At 44.7% G+C, this 19096-nt stretch overlaps 1 protein-coding gene across 1 annotated transcript; it reads right to left on the reverse strand.

The window, feature by feature from the left end:
* Positions 1 to 543: 543 nt before the first annotated feature.
* sema3e (sema domain, immunoglobulin domain (Ig), short basic domain, secreted, (semaphorin) 3E) lies at positions 544 to 18695 on the reverse strand. Its single transcript, XM_076142103.1, has 16 exons — positions 17828 to 18695; positions 8680 to 8840; positions 8325 to 8384; positions 7996 to 8115; positions 6051 to 6144; positions 5781 to 5897; positions 5359 to 5501; positions 5077 to 5261; positions 4851 to 4995; positions 4281 to 4506; positions 3893 to 3984; positions 3626 to 3667; positions 3197 to 3363; positions 2914 to 2984; positions 2372 to 2505; positions 544 to 2242 (listed from the first exon to the last, which is right to left on the reverse strand). Exons 1-16 carry the CDS (start codon positions 17973 to 17975, stop codon positions 1739 to 1741), a joined length of 2409 nt encoding a protein of 802 aa, XP_075998218.1. The 5' UTR covers positions 17976 to 18695; the 3' UTR covers positions 544 to 1738.
* Between the last annotated feature and the right edge of the window lie 401 nt (positions 18696 to 19096).

The following is a 19096-nucleotide window of genomic DNA, read 5'->3' on the forward strand; positions in this document are numbered from 1 at the left end:
TCGCTTGACATATTGAAGAAACCAAAGCAGTACATGAAAGAATTATGGAACATGAAATGTCTCATCACTTATCTGTTACTTTACTTTGTTTATGTTTTGACTCTCTCTCACCTCCCCTCCCCTCCTCTCTCTCTCTCTCTCTCTCTCTCTCTCTCTCTCTCTCTCTCTTGCTGTCTGGCTCTCCGCAGCCTCTCCATATGTGCAGTTGTGTTTGCTTTTGCTTTGTCATTGTCGTTGGTTCTACCTACAAATGTGACACCAGCAAAAGATGGTCCATCTTTTTAATGGCACATATGTATATAGGGGACATAGCAGACAATTTTTCAGTATAATTCATTACTCATCGTTGGACATGTCAGGCCTTGGTAGAGACCAGGCGATTGTTTTCACCACATTGTTCATGTTATAAGAAAAGCTCACAAATAAGAAGTGCCAATGAAAAGAGAAATAAGGCACGGCATGGAAAAGACATAATCCTCAATTTAACATAATTTAATGTTTCTGTCATTTTAGGAACAAATGACTATTCATGAGGCTGACTCATCATTTTAGGCAATGACATGCTTGGATGGTCACACGAACTTCCATTTTTTTTTTCTATTGAGAAAAATGCAGCGTTCCACTCTGTGCGTGGTAGCAATTATGAATCCCATCTGCATTATCATTAAGGACAAACAATAGAGAGAGCAAGATAGGGAGGGAGAGAGAGAGAGGGAGAGAGAGCGTTGACTTTTTGAATACACAGTTACAGTCACTAGATGTCTACACAAAAAGACCACCCTGAATTCTGAATTTCAGATAAATACAATATACAATACACACAATACTGTTGGTACATTTGATCACAATTGTAAATGTGACTGCAGACACGCGGCATATAACATCCACCGATATAAACACTTTTCATTTACGGTAACAGGATTTGCAAGTGCTTAAATATTTATTCATTTCACCGAGGACAGTAATCAAAACATGCCTCCAAATATCCATAATAGTGGTATTACAACATCTTACTGTATGTATTGTAGCAATAACTGACCACCTTTTTATGAAATTAGCAGAATCATAAAGCGTTTTCACTTAACAAAAACAATACAACACTACATTTCCAGTTTATGACATCTAAACAACTACAGAACTCAAAGGAATGGAATGGAAATCTAGAAAATAAGTTAATATCATACCAAAACAAGAAGAAGGGCATTATTTTTCTGACATAGCAATTTTCTCTTGTGACTTTGGGATTTTAGAATTCAATATATTCAGCGATGAGGTCAATATGTTGACAGTTGGGTTGGGCACGGTCAGTCCACAGGAGCTGATAAATACGTTCTGCCTCAGATCAGAGCCGCTGTCACTCACTCAGTCATTCCTCCGCTCCAAGGTCCTGTGCTAAATGACACCTGCCGTTACTAAATACCTACACAGAGCCTGAAGCAGACCATCGGTTAACAGGATGTGGAGAGACAAGAGGGAATGCTTAGCCAAATTTGAGCTGCGGAAGCCAAACTGCCTAATGAATGATCTGAATGATAAATCTGGCTACAGTCGCTAGGTAGACGATCTGTTATTGTTGTTTTGCTGTTCTTGTTGAGGGGCAAGTGAAAACCTTTTAGATGGCGCAGACACAGGGTGAATCTGACCTTTTGTTTCTATGCGTGTGTGTTTGTGTGTGTGTGTGTGCATTGCCTGTATGTATGTGCGTACGTGCGTGTGTGCCAGTCACTCTCTGTTCTCCTCAGGTGCCCAAAGTGTGGCGAGGCGCTCGGTGGGAGTTCTCCTCCCCCCTCCCTTTGCCTCGCTTCTCACCACCTGGAGGAACATACCTCCGCTTGTTCTTTTTGCGTTTTTTATCAGAGCACCATACTCGCTCGCAGTACTCCTCCACCTTCTGGGCATCCCCGTAGCCAATCAGCTGGAGGAACTCCTTGTACCACAGCCTGGAGTGAGGGCCCGGGACTGAGGATGGCACCAGAGACCTGGGGCTTATGCTGGGGCCTGGTGGGAGACCTATGGACGAGTGGCAGGGAGCTTTCTCTCCCTCCCCACGACCAGCACTCTCAGCCTTGTGAATCGCTGACTCCACCCTCTCTCCTTTGAGCACGTGCAGAGTAATGCGTAGTAATGTGTGTACATATCCGTGTTCCACCGTCTGGCACACGTATGCACCAGCGTCAGAGCTTCTCACGTGCAAGAACAACAGCCCGTGGGAGGTCATGATAACTCTCTCATCACCTCGAACCTAAATGAAGAAATGATTGACTGTAATGATTTTGTCACTAATGTAGCCATTATCTAGTTACAGTCATTGTGCTACACTGCTGTTAAATATGTGATACTTAATTACTAAACCGGACGCCATTCCACTCACCTCTTCTTTTTCTCCTCCTTTCTGCAAAAACCAGAGGACTTTGGCCTGTAACGATCGAGGGACACACTCCAGCAATGTACTGTTGCTCTCCACACCATACACCAGCTTCTCTTTGGCTCTGTGCCACTGCTCATCTACACAATGGCACACACAAACACACACAAATACACACTTCATAACAGATAACGGTACAAAGCTTGAGATGGCATTGAACTCCTGTGACCCTTTATTAGCTGATACACATGGAGGAGATTGCTCTTCTACCCTGAGCACCCAGCACAATGTCAGCACACTCTCCCTGCCCTGCTATCTAAAGTGGCACATCAGGAGCTCATATTTTATTATTGTGCTCAGTCTAGTGTTTCTCAAACCTTGCATCAGGTCCCTGCTACCGACCTCTAAAGACTATTTGAAAATGTTCAATATACCACAAGCATGAACACGTGCACAAACACACACACACGCACACACACACGCACGCACGCACGCACACACGCACATACACATCACACACACACACACATCACACAAATATGTCTAACCATCAATTTGCAGCCCATTGCACAGCTGTACAGCGTTGCCATGGCGAACATCCTGCCGCCTGAATCGCCTGCTGAAATGGGGGAGAAGGAAATAAAGAGAGTAATTTTGAGCATGTGATGTTCACGATGGGTGAAAGCAGAGCAGTAAACAGGCAATAGCGGCAAGATTGGGGGTGATCACGTGCATTAAACAACAACTGACAGCTCTTAATCTACAAGATTGATTGGTAAATAAGAAGTAAGATGCTGTGATATCGCTCAAAGTGTGTGTGTGTGTTATTACCTCTTTGTGTAGACTCCGGCAGGGTAGAATCTGGAGCACGTGAGGCCATCCCATGCACAGTAGGGATCTCTGGCCAGGCAACAGTCTGCACATTCTGAGCCATAGAGGTCACACTGATGCAGTTTCACTTGGGCCACGCCGACTTCTGAGCCCACATACAGCTGTTGCTGTGAAACCAACAACATGGAGGACTGATATCAAGGTCAAATGCAAATTGTATCTATTTTTACCAGATGTTTCTGTCTTATCTCCATGCAAATGTACCACTTTGACACAAGTGAAAGTAGGCTGCAGGCTCATAAACAGTAAATTATGTCAACTCGATGCACAGTGTTGCAATGTTATCATCTTGTGGCTAAACAGCAGAACTGCAGGTATCAACAGCAGAGTGGAGAGTGAGAGAGAGAGAGCTGCTTCATTTCCTCTTACCCTTTTAGCTGAGATTATGATCTCTGTTATTGGTGCTGGCACCTGCAAATAGGAAACATTTCACTGTATTTCAACAAATCATTGCTGTCAATGCAATAATGAAACAATTACTCACTAAAAGCTAAAAGAACAAAAAGCTGACATGAAATGGTTCTCATGGTGGAGGCTTCCCATCATTCTTCTGTCTAACCTGATCTAAGCAGATGGGATGTTGCAAAATCAGACCCAGATCAATTCTTTTCCGTGCTTTATGTTAAACCACATTACCTTGAATACTTGCAGTTCCTCCAGCAGCACCTCCTCCACAGTATCTGTGTCTTTGTTGTAGATGGTGATCACTTTCAACACCACTGAGTCATCTAGGGAAGGAGAAGAAGAAACAATAGCCATGGGTATTTGCCTCCATAACACGTGAGGCTTAAATTGCTAATAGGAGATCAGTGTTTGAATAATTAAGACATTTTAACAGCTACAATGAGTTTGTGATCGCCTTCAAAATTATAATTACTAAGGAATAATTTCTAATCCAAAGCATTCTGAGTATTTTCCATTTTAGTTTTTGTGGCATATACCTTTGAAAGTAAGCAGGTAGAGCAAGTGTAATTACTTCACCAAAGATAAGTAAATAACACATTCTGTAGAGTTTTATGTGTACCAGTGCCAATGTAGAGAACGTGGTAGTGTCCATCCTGGGCTTGCACCCGGTCCACAGCGATCTGAGTCAGCTTCCTCCTGCCCGGCTCCGTCTGCAGCAGAATGGGCCTACGGTGCAGCGGGAGGACGGGACGATACATCACAGGATGGGAGCGCACAAACCGCAGGACCTCGTCAGGAAACTCCTTGGAGCTGGAGAAGCCGCCGCCATTCATCTTACTGGCGCACTGTAGAAGAGAATCCAGGGGTGGAAACACAGAGAGTGGATGAAGGAGCGTTGGGGGGGAGGAGGGGGTGAAGGGAGAGAAGCCGGGTGTTACGTTGCCTTTTCATGTAGTTAGAAAAAAGGTGACATGCATTAATCTGGCTAAGGTTGTCCCTGTGTGACCCACTGAGGGAGATACAACAGCGCTGACATTCACCAGAGCTGTCCTACACACTCTTAACACTCTTCCTCTCAAAGGGCGTCTGGCACAGACACAGACGAATGGAGAGTGCTGTGAATACGTAATGCCGGTGCAGCGAAGAGTGAAATTCAGTAAATATTGCTTTTTAAAGTTGTCTCACTCACAGATCCAGGCCGAGGGTAGGGAACCCTGTCCTCATAGGGTGTCCAGTGATGTTCAGGTCTCTCCCGGTAAGCAAACTGACCATTGAAGGCCGCTCTGATGTCCTCCATGTGATAGACACACACGGCGTAGCCTTTAAAAACCGCACTAAAAGGGATTGATTGGATTAGTGGTTACATAGCAGAAGAAAACTGCAATTGTAGAACACGCAGATCATCCACCACAGACCTTGTTGTGCTGAATAGGCCAAAGATTTCTGGATTCTTCTGATCCTTGCTCTTTAGCACAAACACATCCTCAAGTTCGTCGAAGTGTGTGTCGATGCCATTGGGCCCGGCCACAGAGCAGATAAGACGGGTTTTCAGGAAAGAGCTCCATCTGTTCACCAACATCCTCTGTCCTCCTTGGTCATTCTGAAGAGGAGAGAGGGTCACAGCTCAGGGTTGCTCTGAAAATAATTTGACTTTGGCTGATATATGCAGAGAGATACTCTTGTGTTTGCAGTCTTACCGCACAGACTCGACCCACACGGGTGTAGACGGCCTTGTTCACTCCTTCGGTATCCATCTCTCGTTCAGTGAAGAAGAAGTAAACCTTATCGTCTTCCCTGTCGTCATTATCAGGAATGACCGTCGACCCAACAAATTTAGGTTCTGTGGGAAGAAGAGTAAAGAGGCGTAAAATAAGTTATCATACGTATGTAACAACACAATCGCTCTACCAATGTTCCTTTTAATCGTGCTAATCATGGAGCTACAGTGTCAGACTTGGGCAGGATCAAAGCTGGAAAACAAGATATTACAGTATGAACCATAACAACTCTACTTACATATAAATTTGCATATACCTATACTTTAAAGTTGATACTAGACTGATCCATTCACAGTGTAGCTCAAGGTAGAAATTATTGTTTTCCTGAAATGTACACAAACCATTGAGCTGTTGTCTGTCGTCTCTCTCGGTCCGTGTGTAGGTCTGATTGTTGAGTCGACACAAAGCTCCATCATTCTCCCAGTAGTCAGTGTACAGGCCCACATACAGCTCCCCCCCTGATACACACACACACACAGACACACAATCAAACAAAATAATGCTTAACACATCATTTAACTCTAAACCATTTTACAGGAATTAAAAAATCCCGAGAGCAAAAAAAAAACGGCCACAAGATGGCAATGTTGTCAAAGTGAACAGTGTCTTACTGGCCAGTGTGGAGGTGCAGGGACTGTTGGGGTCGTACGGACAGCGTCCTCTCCCACTTGCGATACTCTCTTCTTCAAGAACAAACTGCTTTTCCTTTAGACAGAAACACACTATTAGAATGCACACAGCACATGCAGACATACACTCAACTGCCTCCAGACAAACCCCAGGAGGTAAGACGAAGAGGCAGCGTCAGACTTAAGAGAGGGAGAGGAGATCAAAAAGTGATGGATGAGGAGGAGGAAGGGAGATAGATAAGACATGGGGTGATGGATGACCAAATGAAGGAGTGCTGTCTGAATGTGTAGAGCCAACTATGGTATGCTCCTTATATCACACTGAGTTTACTGCTTCTACTCGTCTGATCTTGCTGCCCCGCACAGCAGGTGGCAGAAATACACACAGACACAAACACTGACGCACAAACGCACGCGCACACGCACACACACCTGAACTCCCGGTGGAACCACAGCTCATAAGTTACAGCCCACCACAACGTTTATGACTGTCACCGGCAGATCAGAGGGGATGTCGTGTATTGATTTATGAGGAGCACGGAGCCCCACTGTGCGGTGACTAAAGCCCCGTGTATGACTGTAACAGAAGTCAGATCCAGGCTCAAACTCATCCATCATGTGACCGTGCCTATCAAAACTAAAAGTAAAATGGTTTGAAGTAATATAATTCTTAGTATAATGGGCTTTACTCTTCGTTTATTAAAATGCCTGCTGCTTAGCTATTTCAGTCTCTTTACTCATTAGTTGGGTTGATGCATCGTGATGGTATTTCATCATCACATTTGCAATATTACGGATATGAAATGAATGGGAGACAAGTCATTTGTCATCCAGAGATTAGTTTGTGTGAACATGAAGTAGTCAGAGGCAAATGTTTCCTGTTTTGTTGAGAGTTTGTAGCTTTGAGCATTCCAATGATCTGAGTGATGGCTGAGTGTGGTTCCTGTTTGGAAGGTGTGACTGGCATGACCTACTGGACTGAGGCTGGAATGCAGAGCAGAAATCTGTTTCCTCTCTCTCTCTCTCTCTCTCTCTCTCTCTCTCTCTCTCTCTCTCTCTCTCTCTCTCTCTCTCTCTCGCTCTGTCTCTCTCTAGATACATCACAGACTCAAACACACATAGGGCTGCTCAGTGTTAACAACTGCGGAATAGGTGTCATACTGTACACACACACACACACACACACACACACACACACACACACACACACACACACACACACACACACACACACACACACACACACTGACATAAAGCCAAACTTGCATATGCGTGCAAAACGCCCTCCCACACACACCCATAGTACACTCATACAAACACACACTGACGCATTTACAACTCTGCAGTATCTTGTCAGAACCACTAAATTCCTCCTCCAGTCTTCCTTGTTTTACCTGTTACCCTGCATTATAGTTTATCCAAGTCAGTAAGCTTTCATATTCTGATATGAAAAACTAATATTTATAATATCAACAAGCTTTGTGACAAAGCCCCTCCTTGTTGCTAGGGAGGATAAACAAATCCAGCAGAATGTGCAAACTGTTCAGCATCTCAAGGATTCAATCAGTACGAACAGTTGTAGGAATTCCTGCCTAAAAACACAAAAACATTGTGGTTTGGCCACGACCTGCAGAGAGAAGACTGCAGAATAAATATGGAATGTGGCTGGGAGTATGAAGTGTGCAAAATGTTTTATTTATATTAACTTCAAGGTTTCATTATCCATAGCACAGTTTGTAGAAAGAACACAAGAACTCGGCTGGTTGTGTATAATAATCTCCTTAGATAAACAACCCGAGTAAAAGCCACATCCACATAAAGAAATGAATTCTAAAGAAAACTTAGATCGTGTGCAGAGGAACTCCTCAATCGTAACTTTAAATGAATTGTTCAGATACTGAACTCTCACTCTGACGTTGGGACTCACCTGCCCTGTGTGTCCCACCCTGATCAGGGTGCAGACGGGGTTAAAGGCTCCTGTGCCACACGCCAGTAAATGGGTCTGGTTGTACGGCTGCAGGACCTTGATGTAGTTTGCACACTCTGGCTGCAGGAGAAAACACAGGGATGAAGCAGCGGGTGGGAACCATGTGTGTGTGATTTTACTGCTTCAGTGTAACACAGTGAGATATGAACTCAGTTTGGAGTCAGTCCTACTGTTTATCTGATATCATTTACGACATAAATAAAGCATAAAAATGTATAAATGTGTGTATGTTTTAAGATGTTTACACTAACAGCATTTTAGTCCCTTACCTTCTCTCTGCCCTTCATCAGACATTCTTCTATCTGAGATTCAGTACTGGCCCACTGGATCTGAGGGATAGCACAGTTTCATGACATCAATAGAAATGGACATCAGCTTTCAAAAAACAAGATTATAGTGAATATTTGGTTATGCAACTATGTTTTCTGCAACACCATGGGTCACATTGCTGAAATCAGGTCACACGGTCGCCCCGTCTCTTTTAATTGAATAACTCAAAACACAAGTCATATCCTCTGTACACACACACACACACACACACACACACACACAGTTTCCTCGTGGGAGTGGTTCAGTTTGCCTCCACCCTGACGGTCAGGCAAGGACAGATAAAAGCAGGCCTACCTCTCTGTAGTGTGCATTCACCCGGTCCAGGCTCAGGGAGTACAGAGTATTCTTGGCCCCCACATAGAGCCTCTCGTGGCCCTCATCCACCAACATGGTCTGGGGCTGAAGTGTGGCACCGTGTCCTTGGAACACCCAGGTCCTGTTCAGCTGCCATAACTCTGCATTACAAACACACACACACATAGAGATAAAGACCAATATTTGCAAAGATGTAGAAAGAAGTCAAAGCATGATAGGATTGAATTTTCACTTGAATTAGATTGAAGGGGATTATTTTGCATGGATCATTTGATCAGTTTCCGCTGCTCAACTGATTTCCATCCACCTCAGTAACCTTTGAGTCTCAGCTGCTCCCATTGCCACAGGCGCATTGCAACACGTGTTTCTTATTCATGTCTTCCCCAGAGAATGACAGAAAAGCAACAACAGGGTTATCTCTCCATCTCGTTTCTTCCTCCCTGCACACCCGCTCACTTCTATTCAGCTGTGTTACCAACTCCATCGTAGACGGGAAAACATGTTGTTTTCGCTGAAAGTTCACGTGGAAAGAGAGATGACAGGGTGAGAGTGACAGCTAAAGTGAAAAGTGGAAAACTTCTCGCTGTCAACACCACTCAGGCATGAAGACGCTGTGCACAGTAGACATTTCCCAAAGTCAGACGAACAAGTGGGATGTATGTCCTGGAACAGATGGTGTGATTGATTGGGGGGGGACACTTGGTCCACACACAGCTTGACCAATTGTCTCTGTCACAAGGAGGAAGTGCTTTCATCAGACAGGAAACAAAATCCACTTTATCTTCCTTTTATCGTGCATTAGGTTAAGATAGTTTGAGTGATATGTAATTGTACCGCTCGCACACACTAACACACACAAACCCCATTTAAAGATTTTAGATTGAACGTGACAGGCCACTTCTATACTGTGTACCTGTTCTGTGTGAGTTTGAGGAGTGCAGGGTTTAGGGTGAAGGATCCAATCTGAGAGCTAAAGCCCCCAGAGCTGTGCCCTTCCTGTGGGTCTCACACTGCAAAACCATTGGGACCGAGATCACATGAACGGGTGTCCTTGTGAAAGACGGAAGGGGGATCTGGTGTGTGTTAGCAGACCAGATTCACAAAGAGAGGGTTAGGCAACTTTACATGCCAACTTTAGACCATTTAGTCCATGCAGGCACTTCTTCTCTTCAAGCCAACACTACTTGTAATCCTCTGCCAACCTCTCAGCTTCCTCAAATAACGCTGAGGCGTCCACATCGGGGGTTGCAGGGGGTAATTCTGCAATTTGTTTTCCTACGCTCTGTATATTTCTTTAACGACATCTGATCCCCAAGATAGAGGCAAAGAGTGTTTATCCCATTTAGTCAGGTCACTCATAGCAACGGCACAGACTCTGCGGAGGGCTTTGTTTGTTTGAAATGGAATTAAATCTCCATAGAGAGACAGTGCCTATGTATATTTTGCTGCTATTAAGATATCTATGGTGGAGACAGAGCGAGTGTTTGTTTGACTAGCATTAGATCCCTAGGGTGTGGTGTGTGTGTGTGTGTGTGTGTGGGTGTGTGTGTGTGTGTGTGTGTGTGTGTGTGTGTGTGTGTGTGTGTGTGTGTGTGTGTGTGTGTGTGTGTGTGCGTAGGGGTGAGGTTAGGTGGCAGAGACTGAGGGGATGTGGCAGCAGTGTTCTGCCAGGGCTTAGACATGCTTCCTGTAATTATCTTATTCACACACACATGAATCTCTCTCACTCACTCTCTCTCTCTCTCTGTGACCCTCCCCCTGCCCCCCCTCCTCCAGCACTCACTCTGAAACCCAAAATTGGATCAAGGACAGTGGCCCTTTAACATTCCACTGCACCTTTTCTATAGGTGTTAGGCTGCTCCTGGAACAATCTGCTCCTTCTTTATGCGAATCCAGATCTGCCAGCTCTCATTGGGATGACAGCTCAGACTCAGACTGAGGGCGACGGAGTAAACAGCGCGGCGGCCAAACCCCTTTTTTTCCGCACGCTTTTTCACTCCACATTGGTGTTAATATCACATGGCAGCTGATTCACGCAGACACGTTCACACGGAGAAACGAGCAGACGTGCACGGATACACGCTTTGTCTTTCTTTCTTAGTCATTTCCGGACATGCACGGTGGTTGGTAATTGCGTTGGCACACGTTTAATTGCAAATACGCTGTAAAGAAAAGCAGGAAGAAAGAAAGTGCTTGGTGTCAGACAATGCCATTTAAAAGTCTTCCTCTTTCATTATGTGGCGCAGTTTCAGACAGTTGCATTCACTACTCGTCCTCCTCAGACTGAAGAGGGGATTTCCACATTTCCTCTTTCCTGTCTTAACCTTCTCCATGTCCCCCCTCCCCGCCCCCCCCCCCGCGAATCTCCCCTCCATCTGCAGCCAGCGAAGGCCGTGCCGTTGGCCTTGCCGTCGGCAGAGCAGCTGAGTGAGGGAGGGTGATTCTCCAACAGTGAGTGAGCCAGGGAGACACATGGCCCTAGTGTGGTCCTACTTCAAATGAGACAGACTGAAGAAGAAAGGAAGAAAAAAAAAAAAAGGTCTCCCTCAAGACACACTTTCATTGGCTGGGAGGTGCAGAGAGATGCCTGAGAAGATTTGGTGAAATCAAAATAAACTTTCTGATCCCTTTATCCATGTAGGGACACATGGTTTCCTCCTCACAGTGAAGAAGTATGTGTGTGTCTGTGTGTGTGTGTGTGTGTGTGTGTGTGTGTGTGTGTGTGTGTGTGTCTGTGTCTGTGTCTGTGTCTGTGTCTGTGCCTGTGCAGTAGCAACCTACTTATGATTACATGTCTCTTCAAAAAGGAGGAAAATGCTCAAGTTCAGTAAAATAAACTAAGATAAATTCACCCAAGAGATCACAAAAAGTTTTCACAGGAAACTTGAAACGCAAATTAAATTCTCTATCACAATGTGATCTGTTGCCAAAGTTAACGACACATTTCATGGCGGAAAAATTTTAATTTGTAGCAGGCACTCTAATATCTCCAGAGAAATCGACCTATTTTGGCTTAATGAGTAATGGGACTTGTGCTGGAAGGGACACAAAGACAATTCTTGGAGGGATGGGGTGAGGCGGACATGAATAGTTTGCGTGACTTTGTGCTATTGAGGCCTGATTGAGACCGTTGGAGACCACCGCCGCCTCCCTGGGAGTGTGTGGTCAGGAGTAGTGAGAGGGCTGGGGTGTTGCACCATTATCAGTGTAGCCTTGTGTTGCTGAATCCCCTTGTGCTCGGGGGTGGGGGGGGGGGGGGCGAGAATGATGTCACAGAGCAAAATGAAAGCCACATGGAGCATCCAGGGAGGATGAGAAAAAAGACAGCGAGCCAGTGAGAGAGGCATGTGTTTCTGTTTCTGTCGTAAGAATAACTCTATTTACGAGGAGGTCTAACTGTTCCAAATGGCGACTTGTCTTATATGATTCTGATATGCTTTCAAAATACTGCGTGTTATATTTGATTGATATCTGTTCCAGACTTTAGTGCCTGAACAAACTGGAAACTGATTCCAAGAACAAAGCTAACATGCAAACATTTCGCTTTTGTGTAATATAAGGCTATAAGGCCAGGTTAACATGTGTATGGATGTAAATGTAATTGCTGAAGCACTGATTTAGTTACAGTATACAAAACAACTCTAAATGTGTGTGTCTGTTTTTAAACCATAGACCAGAGATCCCTCTGTCTCCCACCAGTTGGCATGGAGAAATTAGGCAGGCAAGCTTTGGTTTGCTTTTAACTGCCAGCCTACAATAAGCAACGCCGGCTCTGTGTTAGTGTCTTGGAAGTGCTCGCCCTATTCATCATCCCTGCTCTTCCTCCTCTCTAACATCATAACATGCTCTCTCCGGAGAATCAAACAATCTGTGCGCCCTCTCTTCCCTTTTTCACATAACGCAAACTTTGCTCTGCGCCTCTCCGTGCTCCCTTTACAGCGAGAAAAGGTCAGAAAGGATATTAGAGTTTCACCAGCTGCCTTCCCCTCTGGACATCTCATTAATGAACTGGAGAGCACACACACGCAGGCACAATGGGAGAGAGAAGGACGCCGAGATGCACAAAATGAGAGCGAGGGAGTGTGTGTGTGTGTGTGTGTGTGCGTGTGTGTGTGTGTGTGGAGGAGGGGGTTGGAAAAGATCATTTTCCCTTTACAGACCTAAAGGCTGTGATTTATCTTAACATCGTCCGACCCTGTGTTTTTCCAATGATTTGATAGAAGGTCTATGACTTTGCCCCGTGGCTGCGATCCAAAGTGGTAAATGTTAATTATACCTCTCCACACATGCGAACAGAGTTAATCTCACTTTCTCACTTTGCACATTAGTTTAAATCCCAAAAATAAAATTCCCCCCTTTTTATTTCATTTCAGACAGGCACATCTTTACACCGGGGTATTCCCTCCCGTCTCATCCTACCCACGGCCATTTCAAGGTTGTAAAAATATAAAGAGAGTCCTTTGCTTGTCTGCGGAGGAAGGTTTGAAATTACAGCTTAACTGAATGCTACCTGAGTAATCACAAGGCTCACACACCAATATGCACCGACACACACACACACACACAGGACACGGACAAATGCAACTGTATGCAGTAGGTTACCTGTACCGCAATATAAATTTTATGATAATTATTTATACCACATTAACTTTATGTTTCACCGGGGCGACCCCTCCCCTCCCCTCCCCTCTCCATTCATCACTGGGAAGCTCCATTTGTGAAATGGAGAACAGTCCCCAGTACACACACACACACACACACACACACACACACACACACACACACACACACACACACACACACAGAAGAACTGCTGTAGAAAATAAAGTCCCATATAAATAAGCATACGCCTCTCACACACACAGCCACACATACACACAATGCATCACCGTGTGAGGCGTTCGCTGAAAATAAAATCCGGGTCCTGAGTGCTTTTCGAATTTTCGGTGAGGTAAACGCTCGGCTAAAACAGGTAAATGACACAAGTTTATTTATACAGGCCGACGTGAGCCATGTTAACCCTGTCAAAGCACCTTAACATCACTGGAAAGCATTGGAATATCACGCAGGAAAAATATTTATATATGTAACTAAATGATTATGACTTTTAAATAAACACTTTTTTTGGCAGGCATGACTGTGGGAATGCCCCCTCTCCTTAATTATTGCAAAAATGTACAGGTTTTATGGTAGCTGCTCTGGCCTCACACACACACTTACACACACATTTTACCAGACATGCTTTCAGGAGAGTCACGTTCTTTCTCCACCTATAAAACATGCCAACTCCTGTCAATTCAACCCAACAACTTTTTCTACATTACTGCTCGCTTCTCAAACCAGGTAATGCATTTTTACTTCAAAGGCAAAAAGAAGCAGCCGAGACATTCAGACTCTCGCAGATCCACTAAAGAGCGAAGAGGATTTATGTTGTTGTGTTATACACTTTCTTAAATGGATAATAGTTTTGCTAAGTGCACGGTACCGGAGTCGTTGAGGACAGGCATCTATTATGTGGGTGTGGTGAAACTCTGCCTGAATGCATTGTTGTTTGTTGATGTGAGATGGCAGAGCTGGAGAAACCGCTGCAAAATTCCTCATCGTAACTGTATAAACAATTAAGTAAATAACGTAAAACCCTGTAAAATCGTCTCGGAAATCATTAAAATAGAAATGAAAAGTAGGCCATTTACAATGAATTGAACATTATCAACGATCTTCCAATTATGACGCAATTGCATTCCGGGTGAAGGTCAGAGTGGGGAAAGGTCAAAGGTTACCCCATGTTTGGGAACGTTTCACTTTGGAGCCAGTAGACCCTGCAGCTGTGAGTCGAAACTGCAAACAGGAGCTAGAATTTCATGTCAACACAACCTGGATACTGGAATTTCTGGAACATTTATGAATGCGACACACAGGTTTGATTGATGCGTCGATGGCAGCATGTCTCCAATATAAGCAAAGCCTCTATTTTACAAAGAATTACTATAATTACATGGCTCAGTTAGTAGCCTAGATATCTTGATGTGATCCTTGTTGTTGAATGTGTATAGTTTGATGTCATTCATAGAAGCTAAGGCGATTATTCAGTCCTAAAAAGCAGGAGATTACTCTAATACCATCCATAATTGAGAGCGTACTAGTGTGCAATGTTATTTGGGAATCTCTTCTTGGTCAGATTAGGTCATCACTACTTTGAAAACTGCTGTATCACCATCACATGTTTACATCTGAAGCCAAGCATGATGTAAGCTGTTGAAGTAGTAGAAATAAGTCTGAGCCCGGCCTCCTACGTGCACGCTGCCACGAAAGTGACGCATGCTTGCAGAGCGTTAGCTTCATTAACACACAGAACGGATGGTTCTCAATGAAGAAAGCACACATTTCATCATTTCACTCCACAGGCCTGGAGATCTGAGTGAAGATGATGCCAGAAGCCTGCGAGCGAGATGAGGGAGACTCAGATCCCAATCTCAGGGATCTGTGCCAAAAGGTACAAAACAATATTACAAAACATACACTCTCAAGTTCTGTGCTCACTGCAGGGCTTTTTCACATATAATAAACCAGGGATTAAGGATTTTGATTGGCTGAAAGTCCACAAAAGTCCAAATAATTGAGGTTTATTACCGACTCTCACATTCTCAGAGTTTATGGTCTTTGGCGGCTATTAAGTCAAACGTTAGGGCCAATTCTGCTCTTGAGACGGCAAACTGTGTGTCTCTGTAACCCAACACCCCATGAGATTTAGGTATCAACCTTTTGGAGTTAATTGAGAATGTGGGCAAGTGAAAGGAGTGTTTAGGATTAAAGTGAATGAAATGTGGAAAAAAGAAAATCTCCACTGGTCCAAAAGTTCAAGAAGGAAGAAGTTAAATTGTAGATGAAAGTGAGAGAGAGAGAGAGAAAGAGAGAGAGAGAGAGATGATAATTTCAAGTCATGTATGAAGTGGCTGAGATCAAAGGCTCACAGGGATCCATACTACATGGTGGTAAGGTTGCCCTTGAAACATCTGATAATGCGCCCAAAGGAATTCATTCCCAGAAACCACAAGAAAGTTGATCTGAGAACGGCTCTTTATTGAGAAAGCAGAAGACGTCTATTGATCCCACACGACCATCTGCTCCTCCGACTGTCCCACATCAAGAATACTGTAGATTACAACAGCAACACAATTACATTACACTCGCTATCTCTCCCTCGGATAGAAAAACCAAAATATTTCCACCCAAACCTGTTTTGGTACCAGATGTTATGGTAATAAATCTTTTCAGCATTGAGGCTGAATAGTTAAAACAACATCCCTCTCCATCTCCCTGAATCTCATCCAAGGCATCAGCGTGTGAAGAATTCACACAATTCCGGCTGTGTGTGTGTATGTGTGTGAGTACGCGTGCGTCTGTCTGCGTGTATATGTACGAGTCTGTGTGAGCTTAAGGGTGTGTGCAAAAATCACTGGCAGAGCCCATGAGGCATATATTAAGGCTTAGATGTTTTTCATTCCATAATGATAGGCTCCAACTGCAGATTTTTGTAGGTCTATGTACTCGCCAGAACATGTATGAGAGAGAGAGAGAGAGAGAGAGAGAGAGAGAGAGAGAGAGAGAGAGAGAGTCAGAGGTAGTCAGAGGGAGAGAGAAGGAGAGAAATGTCAATCACTTCCGCAGCTTCGCCCTCAGGCGGTATATGAATTGATATATGAACACCTTCATCCTATCAGATATTGATCTGGCATCTGTGACGAAGCACATCGGCACTGTTCTGCTCGCTCTCCTTTTGATACATGACCTCTGCCTTTATCTATCATCTGTTTTCCCTCGCCTTTTTGTTCCTCAACCTCCTCTTTTCTGTACATTACAAACACTTCACTTCCTCTATGCGCACCTTCAAAAACCCTCCCTGTAATGTACCGCAGGCCTTCCCTCGTGTCTTCCACAATATAAAAACAGTCAGAAGTGAAGCTTATGAACCGTCAGTTGTCGACTTTATTAACCGACTCACAACCGCTTAGTTATGAGTTATTGACCATACAAATTCCACACCTATATTCTACCATGACTAACAGGCTTATGTGGAATCGTCACTTTCTGTTGCTATAGGGATCAAAGCAACAGAGGGGAAAAAGTGAATGTCGACTGTTTACATAAGACTTTTATCTACAAAGAGAAAGGACCTCAGTTCTCTCGATGAGATACAGTAAACAATCAGTCTGCATACCAGTGCGAGCATATCTATATTGGATACTCCCACACACAGGCAAACACACACACAGACACACAAATACACTTCCCTCTCTCTCTCTCTCTCTCTCTCTCTCTTGTGCGCAACACAGCCACATCCATTCCCATGTCCAAACACCGCCTCCATCGCTCCACCACGATGGCTTGAGAGAAAGCCACATTGTGGATTCTCAGCCACCATGGCCGAAGGACCAAAACAAACCAGAAGGAGGCTCCTGAAACATCAACAGCCAGAGGGAGAAGTATGCACTTGACAAAGTGGCAGCAGAGGTTCACCCCTCTTAGAAGCCTCCTGCTGACTGTTATGACATGTAGATCTCCACTGATCATCTCGTGACACTATGAAGCATCATGAAGCAGAGGATAATGCTTAACTTTCATCATAGTCCATGTCGGGTTATATGTTACGTCTATTATGTATATATAGAATTAAATCAAATCCATGTCCATGTTTTGTTGAGTATGTTAATATAGATAGGAAAGCTGAACTTTGGGTTTGTGCACCACTAAACTCTGCTTGTAATTGTTTGTAAAAATTCCAGCCTCTATACTGTAAATACGAGTCCATCAAAGTGTGTGAGAGTAAGTGTGAAAAATTCTGTTTGCCTTGTTACACCTGTCTTAGTCTCAATCTACCATGAAGGCACTGGGGGAAGAATGCTAGTTTCCATTCCAGCTGCCCTGACTAGTCTGGACAGTTTTAAACACGGTACTGTATCACCTTAAACGCTGTCAAATTTTGTGAAATGTGTATAAAACTACAACGGAAGAAATCCACACTCTCTCTCCCACACACACACACACACGCACGCACACACACACACACACACACACACACACACACACACACGCGCACACACACAGCAACACATCAGGTATCACTTACCTTTGTGAGAGAGCCGTATCCGAGGATAGATACTGTAGGCTGTGTGCGCTGTGCTCTGCAGAACCAAACACAGCAGCATCAGAGTCAGATACACACTCCTGATGCACTCTGCCATCCTCATCCAGACATACGTACACTCCACATTCATCTGCACAGAAAGCCTTTAACTGGCAAGTCCATTCAGCACAGGGGCAGCAAAATCTCTGGAAAGATGAGGAGTCGGCAGTTCTGCGCCTTGCAAGTTTCTCTGAGCGGTTGTTTAATAATAAAGGAGTGCCTCAGATATGAATCCAATAGAAATCTGCTTGGATGCAACAATCCATTTTCTGATGATCACCACAATGTGGAAGTGCAGTCTCTGTGTCTTCTATACAGTCGACTTTCCCCTATAGCAGTCTGCTTAAAGCTGCATCCACCCACCAGCACAGTGGACAGGATCGGACTCTGGCTATTATCCTTCTTTGGTCTTAGTAACCAGGGAGAAAAGAAGTCCAGTTGCCACATTCACGCCGCAGTGCCCACTGCTATCTGTCCATATGTGAGTCCGTCTGTTTGTCAGATCCACTCTCTTTAGTCTTTAGGTAAAAAAAAAAGAGAAGCAAATTCAGGAATATGTTGGAGCTGAGGGCTGCAGCTCTGTAGAAACCTCTGTGCCTCTCTCTCTGTCTGTCTGTCTGTCTGTCTGTCCAGCAGGCTGGCAGAGCTGCTGTACTGTATCCTTAGGCTGCGTTGCTCCTCTGGGGTCCTCTGGAGCCAGTCATTCTCTGGACGGGAGCCCAGGAAAAGGAAGAGTGGTAGAGGGGAGGAGTGGGGAGCCTCGTGCCTGGCGTGCGGTCTCTCTGCACTGGGGAGGAAAGTGAGGCTACAGCTCCTCAACTCTGCTCACGCTCGAGTGGGCAGGGAGGATCCAAACCTCAACTCCAAACCTCAGTGACTCACTTCACATGCCTTCTACCACTGCTACTGATCTGGATAGAGTACACCTGCCAGGATAGGGTGTGCGTATTGTGTGTGTGTGTGTGTGTGTATTTTGTGGTGTGAAAGGATAAGCCTGTTTGTGGTGTAATGTGGTGAGTGTGTGTCAGTTTGAGGGGCTGAAAATTGCCTGCTCCTTCCTCAAGACTGTCTAGAGACCTCTCCCTCTCTCCTTCTCTCTCTCTCCCCCTCTCTCTCTCTCTCTCTCTCTCTCCCCAGCTCTCATGTCACTCCTAAGACCTCCCGTCACTTCTTCTCTTCTCCCCTTGCCCTCCTCCCTCACTTTGCTCCCAC

This window comes from Genypterus blacodes, unplaced genomic scaffold (assembly GCF_046128005.1).
Source record: "Genypterus blacodes isolate CSIRO-AG114 ecotype Tasmania unplaced genomic scaffold, CSIRO-AGI_Gbla_v1 ptg000021l_1, whole genome shotgun sequence".
Classification (NCBI taxonomy): Eukaryota; Metazoa; Chordata; class Actinopteri; order Ophidiiformes; family Ophidiidae; genus Genypterus; species Genypterus blacodes.

Excerpts from the sequence above, each read along its gene's own strand:
- sema3e (XM_076142103.1), bottom strand. The coding sequence starts at position 17,975 with ATGAATGTGGAGTGTACGTATGTCTGGATGAGGATGGCAGAGTGCATC. Across the intron at positions 8,385-8,679 it reads TGAATGCACACTACAGAGAG|ATCCAGTGGGCCAGTACTGA; the intron begins GTAGGCCTGCTT and ends GCTATCCCTCAG. Across the intron at positions 5,898-6,050 it reads CTGCACCTCCACACTGGCCA|GGGGGGAGCTGTATGTGGGC; the intron begins GTAAGACACTGT and ends TGTGTGTATCAG.